Genomic DNA, 16553 nt, shown 5'->3' on the forward strand with positions numbered 1-16553 from the left:
GGTTAGTTCCTCATCTTGTTAGATAGTAGCATTGACACTGCTTGATGCTCATCTAAAACAGCTCATTCCTTTTCTGAATAAAATAGATATTCTGGGTGTCAGCTAACCATGGGAGAACGCTTACCCCACAGCACACTGGCTGAGTAAGTGTCTTTAGGGCTTGTTTTAATATACATGCTAGAAGGAAGCTGGCTGTGAATGTGGCAATTCTCTTTTGTCTCTGCTGTCTATTTGACATGGCGCCTTGCCTGCCATTTCATGCTGAGGTAATGAAATAACTTGCTGCACTGATTGAAGGTGATAGCTTGTCAGACACAAGGAATTCTGAAATTCAAGATCAAATGGCCCATTTTTGCGTATGAATATAAGCAACTAGTCGAGTGAGTACTCAACTAGTCGCTTTCCCTCCTCCCCCCGCTGCCTCTGTATCAGAGGCAGCAAGGGGGTGGGAAGCAGGAGCCGGTGCTCGGAGGAGAGCCAACTTACAAGCTGGCTGCCCCCAGCATCATCTCTGTAGTGCAGGGACAGCGGGAGGAGAGGCAGAGCCGCAGCGGTCCTTAGGGTGGTGCAAGCAGGGACTATTCAGTCCTGGCTTATGCCACCCCCAGGAGCTTACCCCACTGTGGCTCTGCAGTTTAAATGTAGCAAGAGGCCCCTGGGAGCAGCGGGAGAAACTCCGTCGACTAATCAAGTAGTCAACGGAAATTCCCTCAATTAGTTAATTAATTGATACCTAACATCCCTATTTTTATATTGACATCAAGCTCCTGGAGTGGGAACAAAGTGGATATTGTTCATTTGAAGGTTGCAGGTACCAAAATTAGAACAGACAGTAACTTTCAGCATGACTTGGGGAGTGGATGGTGTTATGGTTTGAGGTTGGGGTATCTTGTGCATACCAGCCCAAAGTGCCAGTTTTGTACTGAAGTTTTCACTGGGTGAGTGAGCTAATTTCGTTAGCTGTTAGTGAAATATTTCCTTGGATATTCAAAACACTTGAGAATTGCATAGTGATAAGAGTCCCTATGGAGTTTATAAGCTGCTTAGTAAGGGAGTGTGCTCCTTATTCAGAGGGTGAGGCACAAAGGGAGCAAGTACGAAGTAATATGAAGAAATGTGAAGGGGAGGAGGCAGGAATGTGTTGTTGTTTTTAAGCACATTTCAGTGTTAGAAATAGTTCTAGAAACTACATCCTGCTCTGTGTTCCTTCCTAGACTGCACTGCAGTTTCTAAACTGTTGATGCTGGTATGTGGGGAAAACCTTGTAACAGACTGGTTCAGTTGGAGCAAAGTTTGAAGCCAGCATTGAGGCCAGATGAATTAGCATCAACAAGAAGGGGTTTAAGGTGATATTACTAGTACATATGTGGACTGTTTGGGGTCAGAGCCATGAGTCAATTACCCAGCCCATGTCTCGGGCATTAGCTAGATCAAAATCAATGAGTATTAAGAATAGAGAATTTACAGGCGTTAAGCTATGTAGGGAGGAGATTGACAACTCATGGCCTAGGGATTACAGCTCTGTACTTTCAGCCAGGAAAGGAAGGATAAAATAGATGAGTGGGTGGGATTTTCTCTTAGACATGAGAGAGGAGGAGACAGTAAGAAACTGAGTTTTTCTGCAGCACATGTAAAAGACTGTGTACAGATTTGCCCATCTGTTCACATATGTAAGTGGAGAGTTTTGTGTCCTGAAGGCAGCAGGCTTTGTATTGTGGAGTTATGGGTAAGAGGTCATGGGGAGATAGCAGGCATCCTGAAATAGACAATTTGAAAGAGAAGTGGTAAAGATGGCAGGTATCTTAACGTGCAGGATGGGGAAGAAGGAGGAGCAGGTCTCTTAGTGGAGTTCTTACTTTATACGCTATCAGACAGTTAGGTGATGTCATCTGTTTTGGGGGCACATTCCTAGTTTATTCCTGTCTCCTTCCTACACCTCTCCATTCTGAAAGAACATGTGTGACCTAGCGACGGGCACACCCTCTTGGGATGTTTCACATTCTCTATGCCAGAGGCCCCAAAACTGTGAAGCATCCATCTAGGCGGGCATGGAGGAACATTGGGGGCACAGGGCAGAGCTTGGCCAGCCTCCACAGCAGGCAGGGCAGGAACACTATCCAGTCCCACTACTCTCCCAGCTCTGCTTCAGCCCCAGTCTTAGCTGCAGCCCTTGCTCCCCAGCCTTGTCCCCAGCCCCACAGCCCCTTCTCCCCTCTGCTATGGCTGCAGTTGCACCCCTGGCCCTGAGTCCCAGATCCACTCCCAGCCTCAACACTTAGCCCTGACCTCTTACTATCCCTCCCACAGGAGCCACTACTCACCCTATCCACACCTCCTCCCAAAAGGTAGGGCTGGGAGGGGGTGTGGATAGGGTAATGGGACTACAGCTATATGGGTTACACAGATTTTGTCTGTTATGGGGTTTGTCTTCAGACTAAATGAGAGATGTGCTGCTTTGCAGCTAAGTTTTAGCAGGGTAGACAGAGCTTAAAATGAAGTGTCTTGTGAAGCCACCTGATGTTAAGATCTGGGACATGTGTAATGTGGCAGCTTCAGAGAAATTTGTCCCATCTGTTTTGGGGCTCAGATTCCTTTTAAGGCATACTGCCATTGTATATAAATGTCTGTGCAGCTGAATAACCTTCACCGGGGATTGGTGTAGTCAGATTTTGCTGGACACCATGCCTTTCATTAATCTCCACCTCTCTTTCTCTGAGCTGTTTATGTGGTGCCCAGTCCATAAAATTTACTCTTGTGTGGGAACTGAGTACTTGGCTGCCCTGCTGAACAGGGCAGCCTGTTAAATCTATTTAGGCTAGCAAAGATTATTTCCATTTTAGCCCTGTATATCTAAGCTGCAAAGTAAAATGAGACAAGGGTACATTTGAGAATGCTGGGAAATAGGAAAACCCATCACTTTACACGTGCAGTAGTGCTTTACATCAGCTAAACTTGTGGCAATGACATGGACTCAAGTGGGTGGGTTTTTTTTTTTAAAATCTCTTTACAGGCTACCCTTTTCATCATGGATAAGTGTAACTGGTTTTCTTCTTGTTCCTTCCTAGGCTACTGAGCAACTTGTGACTGCAGAGTGCAAGAGTGCAGATTACCTCTTCACAGAGCGGGGGGATAAGTTGTTGTACTTGAGTCCCTTTCCTCCAGCTGTGAAACTGCAATGTGTGTTCCAGGAGCCTCTTTCTCCACACTGTTCTACTGCTTGGTCCCTTCCTGCTGACCCTTGCCCCACCTCTGGAGCCAAAAGGAAGGATGTGGAGGAATGAGTGTCCCCCTGTTGGCTTTTAGAACATGGGCACTTTTGTAAAGGTATGTGACTGCCATTGGCTAGAGAATTGGGAGGATTCACAGGGCTGGAAGGTGATCACCATCAGACAGGGAAATGTCTGGCCCAAATTTCCTATGTGGTGGTGACCTTTGCTGCTGTTGCTGTTATGACTGATAAGTAACTTCACCTCTTGCCTAGACTAACTGCAGGCACATTGTAATTCCTCACTTAATATGCATTAATGCGTGGAAATCTATTTCCACCTCTGGTTGTTGGACTAAGTATTATCTTCTGATAATACACAGTGATTCTTCCACTGCTTTAGGGACTCCTGAGCCACCAGCATACTCCTTGCAAAAACTGAGTGTATGATATTTCCAATTTGTTGAATTGAGAAAAAAGATGTAGATGTACTTTCCTGTCTTGTTTCCCCCCTGTTGTTCAGCCTCAGAAGGGCCACATGTATTTTAGCCCTATGCTGGAGGGCTCATTTGGAAGAAGGGTGGTGGTGGCAGAGAAGAGATTTATGCTTCACGACAGCCGATTTATTCTGTAGTTTTTCTGCTGAGGCTTCCAACCTGAGACCTAGTTGCTACCAGCTATGGTGGTGCTTTTGTGATTTGCCTACATGACTTCTGAGACTGGACCTTAGATCCATGCAAACTCACTTCACAGACCCATCAAACAGATAGGAACTACAGGCAGTCCCCGGGTTACGTACAAGATAGGGACTGTAGGTTTGTTCTTAAGTTGAATTTGTATGTAAGTCGGAACTGGTACATATTGTAGGGGAAACTCTAGCCAAACATTTCTCCAGAGCTCAGTTTTATTCTCCCAGTGCCTCCACCCCCAGCAAAATCTTGCAGTTCCCATTGTCTGGTTTCCAGCCAATGGGAGCTTCCTGTGCAGGGGCGTGGAAGGCAGAGACCCTGTGAGGAACTAGCTGGGCTGCTGGCTAGGAGCCATCCAGGTAAGTGTCTCCTGACCATAGCCTGTCTCTGGCACCTCAGCCCCTTCCTCCACGCAACTATCTGCCCCACTCCTGTGCCCCTACCTCATGAAACCCAAACGCTCCGCATCCCTGCTCCTGCACCTATACCCCTTTCCAGACCTTGCACCCTAATCCCCTACCCCCAGTCACAATCCAAATCCCTGAACCTCCTCCTGCACTCAGTCACATCCCGCTCCCAGACCCTGCATCCCTTTCCTATGCTGCTCCTCCAGGTCGCAACCCCTTCCTGCACCAGTGTCTCCTACCTCCAGGTCATAACCTCCTCCTTCACCCAGCCTGCCTCCCAGATCCCACACTCTGAGCCGCATCCCAATCCCTTACCCAAGCTCCCTTCTCTATCCAACCTCCATCACAAATCCTGCAACTCCTCCATTAATATCATGGAAAAGTGTAGTTCTTGACCACTTTATCAAATTCTTGGAGTACATCTCTCCTCCCCCCGCCCCCCCATCAAAAATTATTGCCCACCCCTGGTTTAGGGTCTGTCTAACAAACAGGAAGTTTTCTTGCCACATTGTTCTCCTCTTCAGCCCCAGGCAAACTCATCTCATTGACTTCCCTCAGTCCTTTATTCTCAAGCTGAGGTGTCTGCTGAGAAAAGCCGCTCCGCGTCTCCCTGGTCTGCTGGGGGGAAGCAGCTAGTGCGGGGTTGCCTCACCCTGTTTGTAAGTAGGGATCCGATATAAGTCGGATCCATGTAACCCGGGGACTGCCTATACTGTCAGTCACTAGTGTTGGAATTGGTGACCCAAGGGGAGTGGCCCTGTTGCTCAGTCCACAGTGTATTTGCACGTTCTCAAACTGTCTCTGAAGCTCATACTGCATTGTCTTTATTTCAGATACCACTAGTTCAGAACAAGAATCTGTGATGTAATTGTTCTTTATAGAAAACTGAGCTGATAGGGTTTTTCAAAGACTTTAGGTTTCATGTATGAGGGATCTCTTTAGGAAGAAGACCAATTTTTCTCAGCTTCCGCTGAAGCATATAATGTGTATATGGGGGAGGAAGAGATGGGGAATCCTGCTGCCCCTAAGCAGGGTCACTGGGTTTTTGTTGATGGGTGCTGTAGGATGTGTGCAGATTTGAGAAGGGATCACTGAACTAGCCATGGTCTGATTTGTGTTCTAGATGGAGCTGTGATCCTCAGCTGCGTGTCTTACAGAAGGGACCTGATGTTTTACGTTATTGGTAAGTGGTGAGGCAGCCTAACTTAATGCATCTTATAATAGGATTCTGAGGGTTTCCTTAAGTCTTATTCTGCCTTGGATGCTTTCATACTGGTTTAGGACAGGGGTGGACAAAATATGGCCCATCAGCCACATTCAGGCCACCAACCTGCCAGATCTGGTCTGTGGGAGACTTTGCCAGGCTCCCTGCCTGCTCCGCCCCCACACACCGCTCACAGTGGCTCTCTGAACACCATGAGCCTGTGGGGACGGAGAGAGGGAAGAGGCTTCACGTGGTGCCTCCACCCCCAGCAACATCTTGCAGTTCCCATTGTCTGGTTTCCAGCCAATGGGAGCTTCCTGAGCAGGGGCGTGGAAGGCAGGGACCCTGTGAGGAACTAGCTGGGCTGCTGGCTAGGAGCCATCCAGGTAAGTGTCTCCTGACCACAGCCTGTTTCTGGCACCTCAGCCCCTTCCTCCACGCAACCATCTGCCCCACTCCTGTGCCCCTACCTCATGAAACCCAAACGCTCCGCATCCCTGCTCCTGCACCTATACCGCTTTCCAGACCTTGCACCCTAATCCCCTACCCCCAGTCACAATCCAAATCCCTGAACCTCCGCCTGCATTCAGTCACATCCCGCTCCCAGACCCTGCATCCCTTTCCTATGCTGCTCCTCCAGGTCGCAACCCCTTCCTGCACCAGTGTCTCCTACCTCCAGGTCATAACCTCCTCCTTCACCCAGCCTGCCTCCCAGATCCCACACTCTGAGCCGCATCCCAATCCCTTACCTAAGCTCCCTTCTCTATCCAACCTCCATCACAAATCCTGCAACTCCTCCATTAATATCATGGAAAAGTGTAGTTCTTGACCACTTTATCAAATTCTTGGAGTACATCTCTCCCCCCCCCCATCAAAAATTATTGCCCGCCCCTAGTTTAGGGTCTGTCTAACAAACAGGAAGTTTTCTTGCCACATTGTTCTCCTCTTCAGCCCCAGGCAAACTCATCTCATTGACTTCACTCTTGCCTTGTCATTCCCTTTTTCCTTTATGGTCTAGTGGGGGTTTGTTTCTTTCATGATGCATGTCTGTCCAGTTCTAAAACACTTCAGGTGGTAGCTGTCTCATTGCATCCTTCAGTGGAATCTCAGTAGTTTTATGTAGGGTATTCGTAGAAAACCACTCACAGATGTATCTAGACTCTCCTGTGCCATACTTCAGACTCTGGGCAACTACAACCATCTCCATTCAGTTCATAGTCACTTATAGATTGTAAAACCCAGCAACCTTTATCTAGTGTAATCTAGCATTATCTCCTGAATAAAACATGCCACAGAATTTCCCACAATAATTTCTGCATCCAGCCCATAACTTCTGGTTGAGTTAAAGTGTGTCCTGTAGAAAGACTCCAGTCTCAATGCAGGTGGGATCTCTGTGCTTTGCTGGACCATGCTGCCATAACCATCTTGTGTTCTTTCTCTGCTGCAGGTGGGATCACAGTATCCGTTGTAGCCTTCTTCTTCACCATTAAGTTCCTCTTTGAGCTTGCCGCACGTGTAGTCAGCTTCCTCCAGCATGAGGACCGGGAGCGCCGAGGGGAGCGAACTATTTATGACTACGTGCGAGGCAACTACTTGGACCCCCGCTCCTGCAAAGTCTCCTGGGATTGGAAGGACCCCTATGAGGTGGGCCATAGCATGGCCTTCCGAGTGCATGTAAGGGAATGTTTCTGTCTCCACACAGATTGGGGGTTAGGAGCAGGGTTCCATCTCTAGGAGATGTAGGGGAAATCTCTTAATTGTTTGGTGGGCATTGAAGAGAGTGAGGTCCTCTCCTGTTTGTTTGTTACGTCATTTTCATGGTTGAGTTGAATATAGTGTTTATGTCTAACAAACTTTTTTCATGCTATGGGTGTCGTTGGCACAGACTAGGTCAACTATTGGGGTGAATGTCTCCTGTGTCACCTTCCTTTATGGTAATTGGTCCAGGGCACTACATAATTCTCTCTGGGGACAAATAGACAATACCTAGTAGTCTTCCTATAAAGATGCAGTTTTGCTTGCTTTTGGTGGGGGCTTGGTTGGTTTTGATCCTGTTCAGGATGCAAACTAACAATTCATGGAGCAATTGCCCTGAAACGTCTTCTTCTCAAGTAACTTTTTTGAATCCCAGCAGAATAAGTACTGGGGGGAGGGGAACCAGAGCTTAAAGGTACACGGTTCCCTCTTTCTCACTCTCTGGGAGAACACTGCCCATGCTATGGGGCTTTGTCCTGCATTTGTTTTCCCCTCGCTCCCTTGTTGAGGCAGGGCTCCATCCTGCCTTCTGTTGCAAGGTGGCTGGTTTCTTTCTCTACCTGTGTCCCGTATCTCTGCTGACCTGGGCTTCTCCATTCCCCATGCAGTTATTCTATAAGAATGGGCAGCCCTTCCCTGCTCATCGGCCTGTGGGGCTGCGAGTTCAAATCTGCCATGTGGAGCTAGCAATGGATATTCCTGTGACCCAGGAAGTCCTTCAGGAGCCTAATTCCAATGTGGCGAAAGTGGCCTTCACTGTGCGCAGGGCTGGGCGATATGAAATTACCATAAAGCTCGGCGGCTTGAATGTGGCCTACAGCCCCTACTACAAAGTGTTTCAGCCAGGTAAGGTCTAGGTGAATTGGTAGTGAACCTGAGTAGATATAGAGGTGTCAGTGACATCAAGGTATATGTTGGTAGCTGAGATAGAGATATATGGGGAGGGTTTGCCTCCTTTGCATTGTACTCTACATGTGCTCTCCCAAGTAATAGAAAAAAATTAAAAACTACAAATAGTTTCGTAGCACCTTAAAGACTAACAAAACATGTAGATGGTATCGTGAGCTTTTGTGGGCGCAATCCACTTCTTCAGATGACACAAACCTCATGATACCATCTACATGTTTTGTTAATCTTCAAGGTGCTACTAGACTATTTGTTGTTGTTTAAGTTTTTGCTGTTACAGACTAACTCGGCTACCCTCTGAAGCCAAATAATATAGAGAGAGAGACTCTTGATTTAAGCAAGCTTGTAAGCAGCAAACATGGGAAAACAGAAGCTGCTATACTGTAGTACAGGCAGTCCTCGGGTTACGTACAAGATAGGGACTGTAGGTTTGTTCTTAAGTTGAATCTGTATGTAAGTCGGAACTGGCGTCCAGATTCAGCCGCTGCTGAAACTGACCGCCAGTTCTGACTTACATACAGATTCAATTTAAGAACCCCAAGCTTCCCCAAGTCAGCTGCAGCTGAAACTGATCAGCAGCTGATTCCAGGAAGCCTGGGGCAGAGCAACTCTGCCTCGGGCTTCCTGTAGTCAGCGCTGGTCAGTTTCAGCAGCGGCTGACTTGGGGACGCCTGGGGCAGAGCAGCTGGGGTGCTGCTGGGTTGCTCCAGTAGCACCGCTCCTCGGCGCTACTGGACCAACCGAGCAGCACCCCAGCTGCTCTGCCCCAGGCGTCCTGATTCAGCCACTGCTGAAACTGACCAGCAGCGGCTGAATCAGGACCTGGGGCAGAGCAGCTAGGGTGCTGCCGGGTTGGTCCAGTAGTGCCCAGAAGGCGCTGCAGGACCAATTGCCAGCCCCAGCTGCTCTGCTCCAGGGTCCAAAACAAAAGCCTGGTCTGCTGGGGGGGGGCACACTAGCCGCGCCCCCCCGCCCCCAGCAGACCAGGGATATGGGAGCAGAGCCGCAGCGGCAGCGGGGTGCCGCGCCTCTGAGGCTTTGCTCTGGCAAAGCCTCAGAGGCGCGGGACCCCCCGCGGCTGCGGCTTCAGTCCCGGTGCCTGTGGTCTGCTGGGGACGGTCCCCAGCAGACCACAGGCAGGGGACTGAAGCGGCAGCAGCGGCGGTTCCCCGCGCTTCTGAGACTTTGCTCTGGCAAAGTCTCAGAAGCGCGGGGAACCGCCGCTGCTGCCGCTTCAGTCCCCTGCCTGTGGTCTGCTGGGGACCGTCTCCAGCAGACCACAGGCACCGCGACTGAAGCGGCAGCAGCGGGCGGGTTCCCGCGCTTCTGAGGCTTTGCTCTGGCAAAGCCTCAGAAGCGTGGGAACCCGCCCGGTGCCCCTGGTCTGCTGGAGACGGTCTCCAGCAGACCAGGGGCACCGGAGCAGCTTACGAACGGGGCTTTCTCGCCCCGGAGCTCGCAGGTAGCAATCCGCTACCTCGACCTCCGGGGCGAGAAAGCCCCGTTTGTAAGTGCGGATCCGACGTAAGTGTGGATCCGCGTAAGTCGGGGACTGCCTGTAGTAGCAGTGTGTGTCAGCCTATATAGCCATTGACACCATACCATTCTTTGTGGGTAACTTCATCCTGACCCAGCTAAATGGCCAGAGAATGCCTTTACACTCAAATATAGAGAATTATAATTGATATCTTAGCTATTGTTACTTCAAGTGCTATTTTGATTTGACCTGAATCCTCTTGGATCTTCTAAACTTTGCTTCATTGATTTCTTGCAGCAGTGATTTCCACAGATTTTTTTTATAAAAAGAAAAAAGGAAACTCTTCGACATAATTTATTTTTCTGTTTGATTCCAATCAGTATATTTTATACTCTGTGCATGTACTTCCATTAATAATTTTACAAATAAACACAATTCCAGATAAGTCTTGCCCCCTTTATTGCCTCCAAAAAAAAAGAGGTAATCCAAAACTTATTCAGTACCCTTCTGGCTAAAGCTTGCATAACTAGTTGAGTCTTACAGGTCAACTGATTTGTACTTTATTGGATCAGTTGTGCTATCATGATGGGAATGAGGACACTCATTTAAATAGATGCCTAATGAAGCCAAGAGTTAACCCTGTTCAGCATGCTGGGTCTCAATCTATGGCAAGCTTTTCCTTCCTCACAGCATGTATTTGAATTCTCAGTGCTTGGTTGCACTAGCTGCAGAGGTGGGAGAAATGTATTAAGAATTCATCTGTTCTTTGCAAGGCATAGTGCTTCTATGTTAGCTTTCTGTTGCTGTAACTAGGGCTGTCTCTGATTCTAAATTGTGTCTCTCTTTGTTTCAGGGATGGTGGTTCCCTCCAAGACCAAAATTGTCTGCCACTTTTCCACTCTGGTGCTGACCTGTGGGCAGCAACACACTTTGCAGATTGTCCCCAGAGATGAGTATGATAATCCCACCAGCAATTCTGTGTCCCTGGTAGATGAGCACAACTACAGCCTTTCCATCCATGAAGTGAGTTGGGTTGGGCTCCATCCCTCTCTCCCGTCTCCTCCTGATCTAGAGTGTTATCCTCTCCACTGTTGTTTTTCTGTCTTTTTCTAGCTGGGTCCCCAAGAGGAAGAGAGCTCTGATGTTTTGTTTGAGAAGTCTGTGACATCCAATCGACAGACTTGCCAAGTGTTCTTGCGTCTCACCCTGCACCGTAGAGGTTGTTTTCATGCTTGTATTGCCTACCAAAACCAGCCTATTAGCAATGGCGATTTTGACATTATTGTCCTAAGTGGTGAGTTGAGAGATGTTCGATGATCTAGTCCTACTGGATGCCATATGTTCCATTCAAGGAGAGCTGGTTTCTGTTTTAAAATTGGCTTCCCTCCATACCAGTCTCACTCAGTGATGTTCATTCTTTTAAACATATTTAAATGAGGTGAATTCAGTGATGGTGGAGAAAACACTAGAGATAGACATTCCATATCCCTATAACATTTATCACACAGGAGTTGCCACCTCCTGCTTCTGAGGGGAACTTTTTAAAGATTGAGCCTTTGACTATGATGTATTCAGTCCTTTGCATTTAGGAGGTTAACAGTAGTTAAGAAAATTTTGGATATGCTTTGAGATCTACAAATTAAGAGTACTATATAACAGATGGTATTCTCATTCTTGATTATTTTGTGATGTGGATCTTTGTCCCACAAGGAGTAAGTTACCAGTTTATTTCACACAAGCTACTGAATGACTGTCATTTGATTATAGCTTTTGGTTACTACAGGCAGGAGTTAAATTAGAAGTGGCGCCCTAGAAATGAAAGGTTCTGTATTCCTTTTCTCTCGCCCCTCCTCCAAGACAGCCTGTCTCCCAGGCCTACAGTCAGACCTGATTTACTGATGCCCTGGAGGTGAAAGGCTCCATATCCCACTCTTGAACCTCCTTTGTTGTGGAGTCACTTTACCAGGTTCCCACTTAGCTGGTTAGACTTTTTGCTTAGTGCTGTTCTGTGAACTCTGAACTTAATGTGAGGTACTCAACTTCATTTCTTGGCTGTATCAGACTTGACATGTGTTCCATTTGTGTCTTTTAGAAAATGAAATGAACATTGTAGAACGTAATGTGTCCACATCAGGGGTCAGTATCTACTTTGAGGCCTATCTTTACAACTCTACTAGCTATGCCAATACACAGTGGCACCTCCCACCCATGCATCTGGGCTCCTCCCAGCGCCGTCTTTCTGCCACCACTGAAGATGAGGATGAAGACTCTCCATCTGACAGCCAAACTCCAGAGAAAGTGAAGAAACCTAAAAAAGTATATTGTTATGTGTCACCCAAGGTAAAGCCCACATGGTTACTGCTCTTCAGCTTTAGATTCAAATGTTCTGGCATTTCAGAGCTTGCCTTGCCCCTCTCTTTGGGCTCTGTTCCTAGACATATCACACTTGGCTGGTAAAGTTTGTCTAAACTAAGTGTTTAAAATTGTTGTTTTAGATTCCCCAGGTATTTTCCCCCCTGAAGGATCCCAAGATGTTAAATTTAAAGGCAGGGAAGAATATAGTGGAAACCTGGTAGAGTGAAGATATGTGCCACAGAAGAGATGGAAACCTATTAGGTGTACTTGTCAAGGCTGACAATGCTTTAATTAAAGATGGGAAACCAGAGTAAAAGCTACATGTTAATAATATTCAGAGCTGATCCTAAATTGGGAGGAGCTGCAAACACCAGTGAGGGCAGAGATACACAAAGGGACCTAGTAAGAACAGGGGGTGAGAAAGGAGAATGCCAAGATTCAAAAGCAGCCTAAGGAGCCAACCAAGCTAATCAATGGGAGCGAGAAATCTGGAAAACAGGAACAACTAAGGGAAACCCAGAGGGAATAGACAGAAAATTTAGAGTTTGCAATTAAGTATCAGTAAAAAGACTGATACACTTTTTAGCATTACATATGTAGCAGCATCATATCACAGAGTAGGGTGATCTAACAGCCTCTCTCTGTCTGATCCTAATCTGTTGAAGTCAATGGGCATCTCTTCATTGACTTTAGTGCCCTCCTTTATGACTTTGGTGAAATCAGGCTTCAAGTTACTTCCATTTTGAGTACGTACAGGTCATGATCAGGAGGAAAATCAGAAAAAACAAGTCTGATCGGGAGCTAGGGAGAATGATTGATTTGGGAAGAAAGAATAGAAAATACAATCTGTTTAACAACAACTAAGGTAAAAGGATTAAAACAGTGGTCACCAACCAGTAGATTGGGATCTACCGGTAGGTCTTGGAGCCTCTGACAGGTGATCCTGACTGGTTTGGCAAGGAAGCTATCAAGTGCTGGCACTTCAGTTGCCTCTCCACACACTGTCAAGCTGCTCCTGCCCCTGCCTTGGAGCTTCTCCCCTGGAAGCCTCCTGTTTGCTGTGCAAGGTGTGGGAGGGAGAAGAGGGGGAGAGCATCCTTCCTCCACTCCTGTACTCTGTCTCCACACAGAGAGAAGGGGATGGAGGGAGTTTGGCGATGCAAGACGTGTGTGTGTGTTTGTCATTTTCACAAACATACACTGTCCTTCACACTCATCTCCCAACCCAACACATACTTAAGGGGTTGTTGTTCTTGTACTGCTTGCAAAGTGGGTTATTTTTGGTTTTTGACTGGTCTGTGCATTTCATAATTTTCATTTCTCTTATACTTAAATTTAATTCTTTTGAGTAGCGAGTTCTAAAATGCCTATCCTGTCATGGCTGGAGTCATTATTCCTGTGGTAATTGCTGTTCCTGGATGTGGCTGGCATGTTCCTGCAACCTCTGAGAAAGGCAGAGCATGGGGTCTCCATATGCTGTCCTTGCCTGCAGACACCACTCCTGCAGTTCCCATTGATCAATAATGGGGAACCGTGGCCAGTAGAAGCTGTGGGTTCAGTGTCTGTAGATGAGGGGCATTGGTGCCATTGAGCCATTGCTGTACATGCCAGCTGCTTTCAGGAGTGGTGCAGGGCCAGGGGATAAACCTGTCTTAATTCCACTGCTCCACCACCTGGAAGCTGTCTCAATTAAACATTAAGCCTGTTTCCTGGATCCCTGTCCTAGTCCTGAACCTTCTGCTGCACCTAACCTCCTTCCCAGAGCTTGCACCCTGAAATCCCTCCTGGACCCCAATCTCCCCCTGGGCTAAGACTGGAGACCCTCTCCTACTCCAAACCCCATGGCCCAAGACTAGCTCCGGCATCCCAAAACCAGAACCTGCTCCCCCAGCCTGGTGAAAGTGAGTGAGGATGTGGTAGGAAGGAGGATGGAGTGAGCAGGATGAGGCCTCGGAGAAGGGGTGGAGCAGGGGCAGGGCCTCAAAGAAGGGGCAGGAAAGGAAGTGGAGCAAGGGTATTTAGGTTTGAGGTAGATATTACATTACACTTACATAGGAAAAAACGTGTTCTTGTGGTTAAAAAGTTGAGAGAGCACTGGATTAAAAAATATAAAAACCTAGAACAGAGAATGGTTATTTAGTTTAATATCCTGGAGCATAACTAGGAGAAATGGCAAAAAATTAAGAAAGGGGCAATGTAGATTTTACCATTGTAACCAGAATAATATTAACAGAAATCTTTGACTGTCCACTCCCTACAAAAACCCTTATCCTAAGTAGAATGTCTAGGGAAGCTAGTAAAGCAGAAAAGTTAGGCTAGTAGAGGCTTCGTTTTGCCAATCTATTAATTTGGGAGAGGTTCAGGTACTATAATAAAAGGTACCCATATAAAACCCTGACCCAGGAAAAATCTTCCTACAGAGAGATAAGGCTGTGAAACAGTTACCAAACAGTAGAGGGGAAGCCACATTGCTTGGGATAGTTAAGTCTACATTGGATGCAGCATTAGAAAATGTAGAAATGAGACTAATGTCTGAGGGGGAGTAACTCAATAGTGCTTCCACTCTGATTCTGAGAAAAAACTTTGGACTTTGATCAGGCTTCACTGATACATTTCCTGATATTGTAGATCATTCTGAATGCCTTTTATTATAGATACTGCTTGGGTTGGAAGAGAAGACCCTTGGATGTCTGTGTAAAATGTGCATTTCGTATGCATCCATAACTGTAATATTTTGGGTACCATATACAGGCAGTCCCCGGGTTACGTACAAGATAGGGACTGTAGGTTTGTTCTTAAGTTGAATTTGTATGTAAGTCGGAACTGGTACATATTGTAGGGGAAAACTCTAGCCAAACATTTCTCCAGAACTCAGTTTTATTCTCCCACACCTTACTTCCCTCAGTCCTTTATTCTCAAGCTGACGTGTCTGCTGAGAAAAGCCGCTCTGCGTCTCCCTGGTCTGCTGGGGTGGGGCGCTAGCTTCGCGTCTCCCTGGTCTGCTGGGGGGAAGCAGCTAGTGTGGGGTTGCCTCACCCCGTTTGTAAGTAGGGATCCGATGTAAGTTGGATCCATGTAACCCGGGGACTGCCTGTACATAAATGTAGAGCATTATTCCTGTCCAACAGATCCATGTTGTGCAGCCCAGCAGTTCCTTATATAGGGCTTTTCTCACTTAACTCATTGAAAATTGCTGCCATTCCTCAGCCATCTTTGCTAAATGAGGCTTGTGTAGAAGGGAGTCTTGTGTCGAACAGGAGTTAAAATTGGGGCTTAGCCTGTTCTACATTGAGAGAGAGATCCACAGTTGAGGGCCTTCTGCCAGAAATACTCTGCATCTTGAAGATAGCAAACAGGCCTGGTCACTCCCGGCTTCAACAGTTTCATTATTATTTGTTTGAATGTGATGTTCATGAAATGGAAGCAGTAACACCAATAATTTGGCCAGTGCATGATTACATTCCTCACAACTTCCTACTTCTGTCAGTGCATTGCAGTCCTGCCCAGTAACCTCCCTTGCTATTTGATTCCTGGCCTCCACTCTAAATTCCCACACACCAACTATCTTTTTAAAATATAAGGTTTCTGCACAACCTTATTTACTGCTATATTTCTCATGTCAGTATGTCCTGGAGTTTCCCAGACAAATGTAACTATGAATTCCTTTTGTCAACTTGCTTACAATCACTCTTCTATCCCATATACAGGACTATGTAGCACTTTAAAGACTAACAAGATGGTTTATTAGCTGATGAGCTTTCGTGGGCCAGACCCACTTCCTCAGATCAAATAGTGGAAGAAAATTGTCACAACCATATATACCGAAGGATACAATTAAAAAAATGAACACATATGAAAAGGACAAATCAAATTTCAGAACAGAAGGAGGATGGGGGGGAAGGTAAATGTCTGTGAGCTAATGATATTAGAGGTGATAATTGGGGAAGCTATCTTTGTAATGGGTAAGGTAATTAGATTCCTTATTCAGACCCAAGTGTAAAGTGTTGAATTTATCTGGACGCATGGCCAAGAAACACTGGAGACATTCCACAGAGATTTCAACAACCTACACCTCACCATCAGTCTCAGCCTGGACCATTCTACACGAGAAATCCATTTCCTGGACACCACAGTACAAATCAGAAATGGAAAATTAGACACCACTCTCTACAGAAAACCCACTGACTCATACAGTTACCTACATGCTTCCAGCTCCCATCCAGAACACACAATACGATCCATCATCTATAGCCAATCCCTTCGATACAACCGCATCTGCTCTAATCCCACTGACAGAGACCAGAAACTTCAGGATCTCTACCAAGTATTTATAAACCTCAACTACCCACCCGGAGAAATAAAAAAGCAAATTGAAAGAACCAGACGAATACCTATAAACCATCTACTTCAAGACAGACCCAAGAAAACCAACAATAGAACACCACTTGTCATCACCTACAGCTCCCAACTTAAACCTGTCCAACACATTATCAATAAACCACAACCTATACTGGAACAGGATACTAAACTCCAAGAGGCTCTAGGAGACAGACCC

General features: G+C 46.7%; 1 protein-coding gene across 8 annotated transcripts in view; it reads left to right on the forward strand.

Moving 5' to 3' along the window:
• The window catches only part of AREL1 (apoptosis resistant E3 ubiquitin protein ligase 1), a 41003-nt gene that overhangs the window by 4647 nt on the left and 19803 nt on the right, over positions 1 to 16553 (forward strand). For 5 of the 8 annotated variants that reach the window (XR_012903380.2, XM_075926868.2, XM_006117750.4 and 2 more), the window contains 7 exons: positions 3066 to 3324; positions 5425 to 5484; positions 6953 to 7179; positions 7869 to 8106; positions 10497 to 10666; positions 10757 to 10937; positions 11736 to 11983. Coding sequence is in view for 7 of the 8 variants with exons in the window: in XM_075926868.2 (XP_075782983.1) it covers positions 5469 to 5484; positions 6953 to 7179; positions 7869 to 8106; positions 10497 to 10666; positions 10757 to 10937; positions 11736 to 11983 (1080 nt within the window). In the remaining variant the exon portion in view is untranslated. Of the gene's footprint in view, positions 1 to 3065; positions 3325 to 5424; positions 5485 to 6952; positions 7180 to 7868; positions 8107 to 10496; positions 10667 to 10756; positions 10938 to 11735; positions 11984 to 16553 lie in introns of those variants that run through there. The other 3 variants (XM_006117751.4, XM_025181970.3, XM_006117752.4) reach the window with 3 other exon arrangements.

Source organism: Pelodiscus sinensis, chromosome 5 (assembly GCF_052426305.1).
Source record: "Pelodiscus sinensis isolate ZL-2025 chromosome 5, ASM5242630v1, whole genome shotgun sequence".
Classification (NCBI taxonomy): Eukaryota; Metazoa; Chordata; order Testudines; family Trionychidae; genus Pelodiscus; species Pelodiscus sinensis.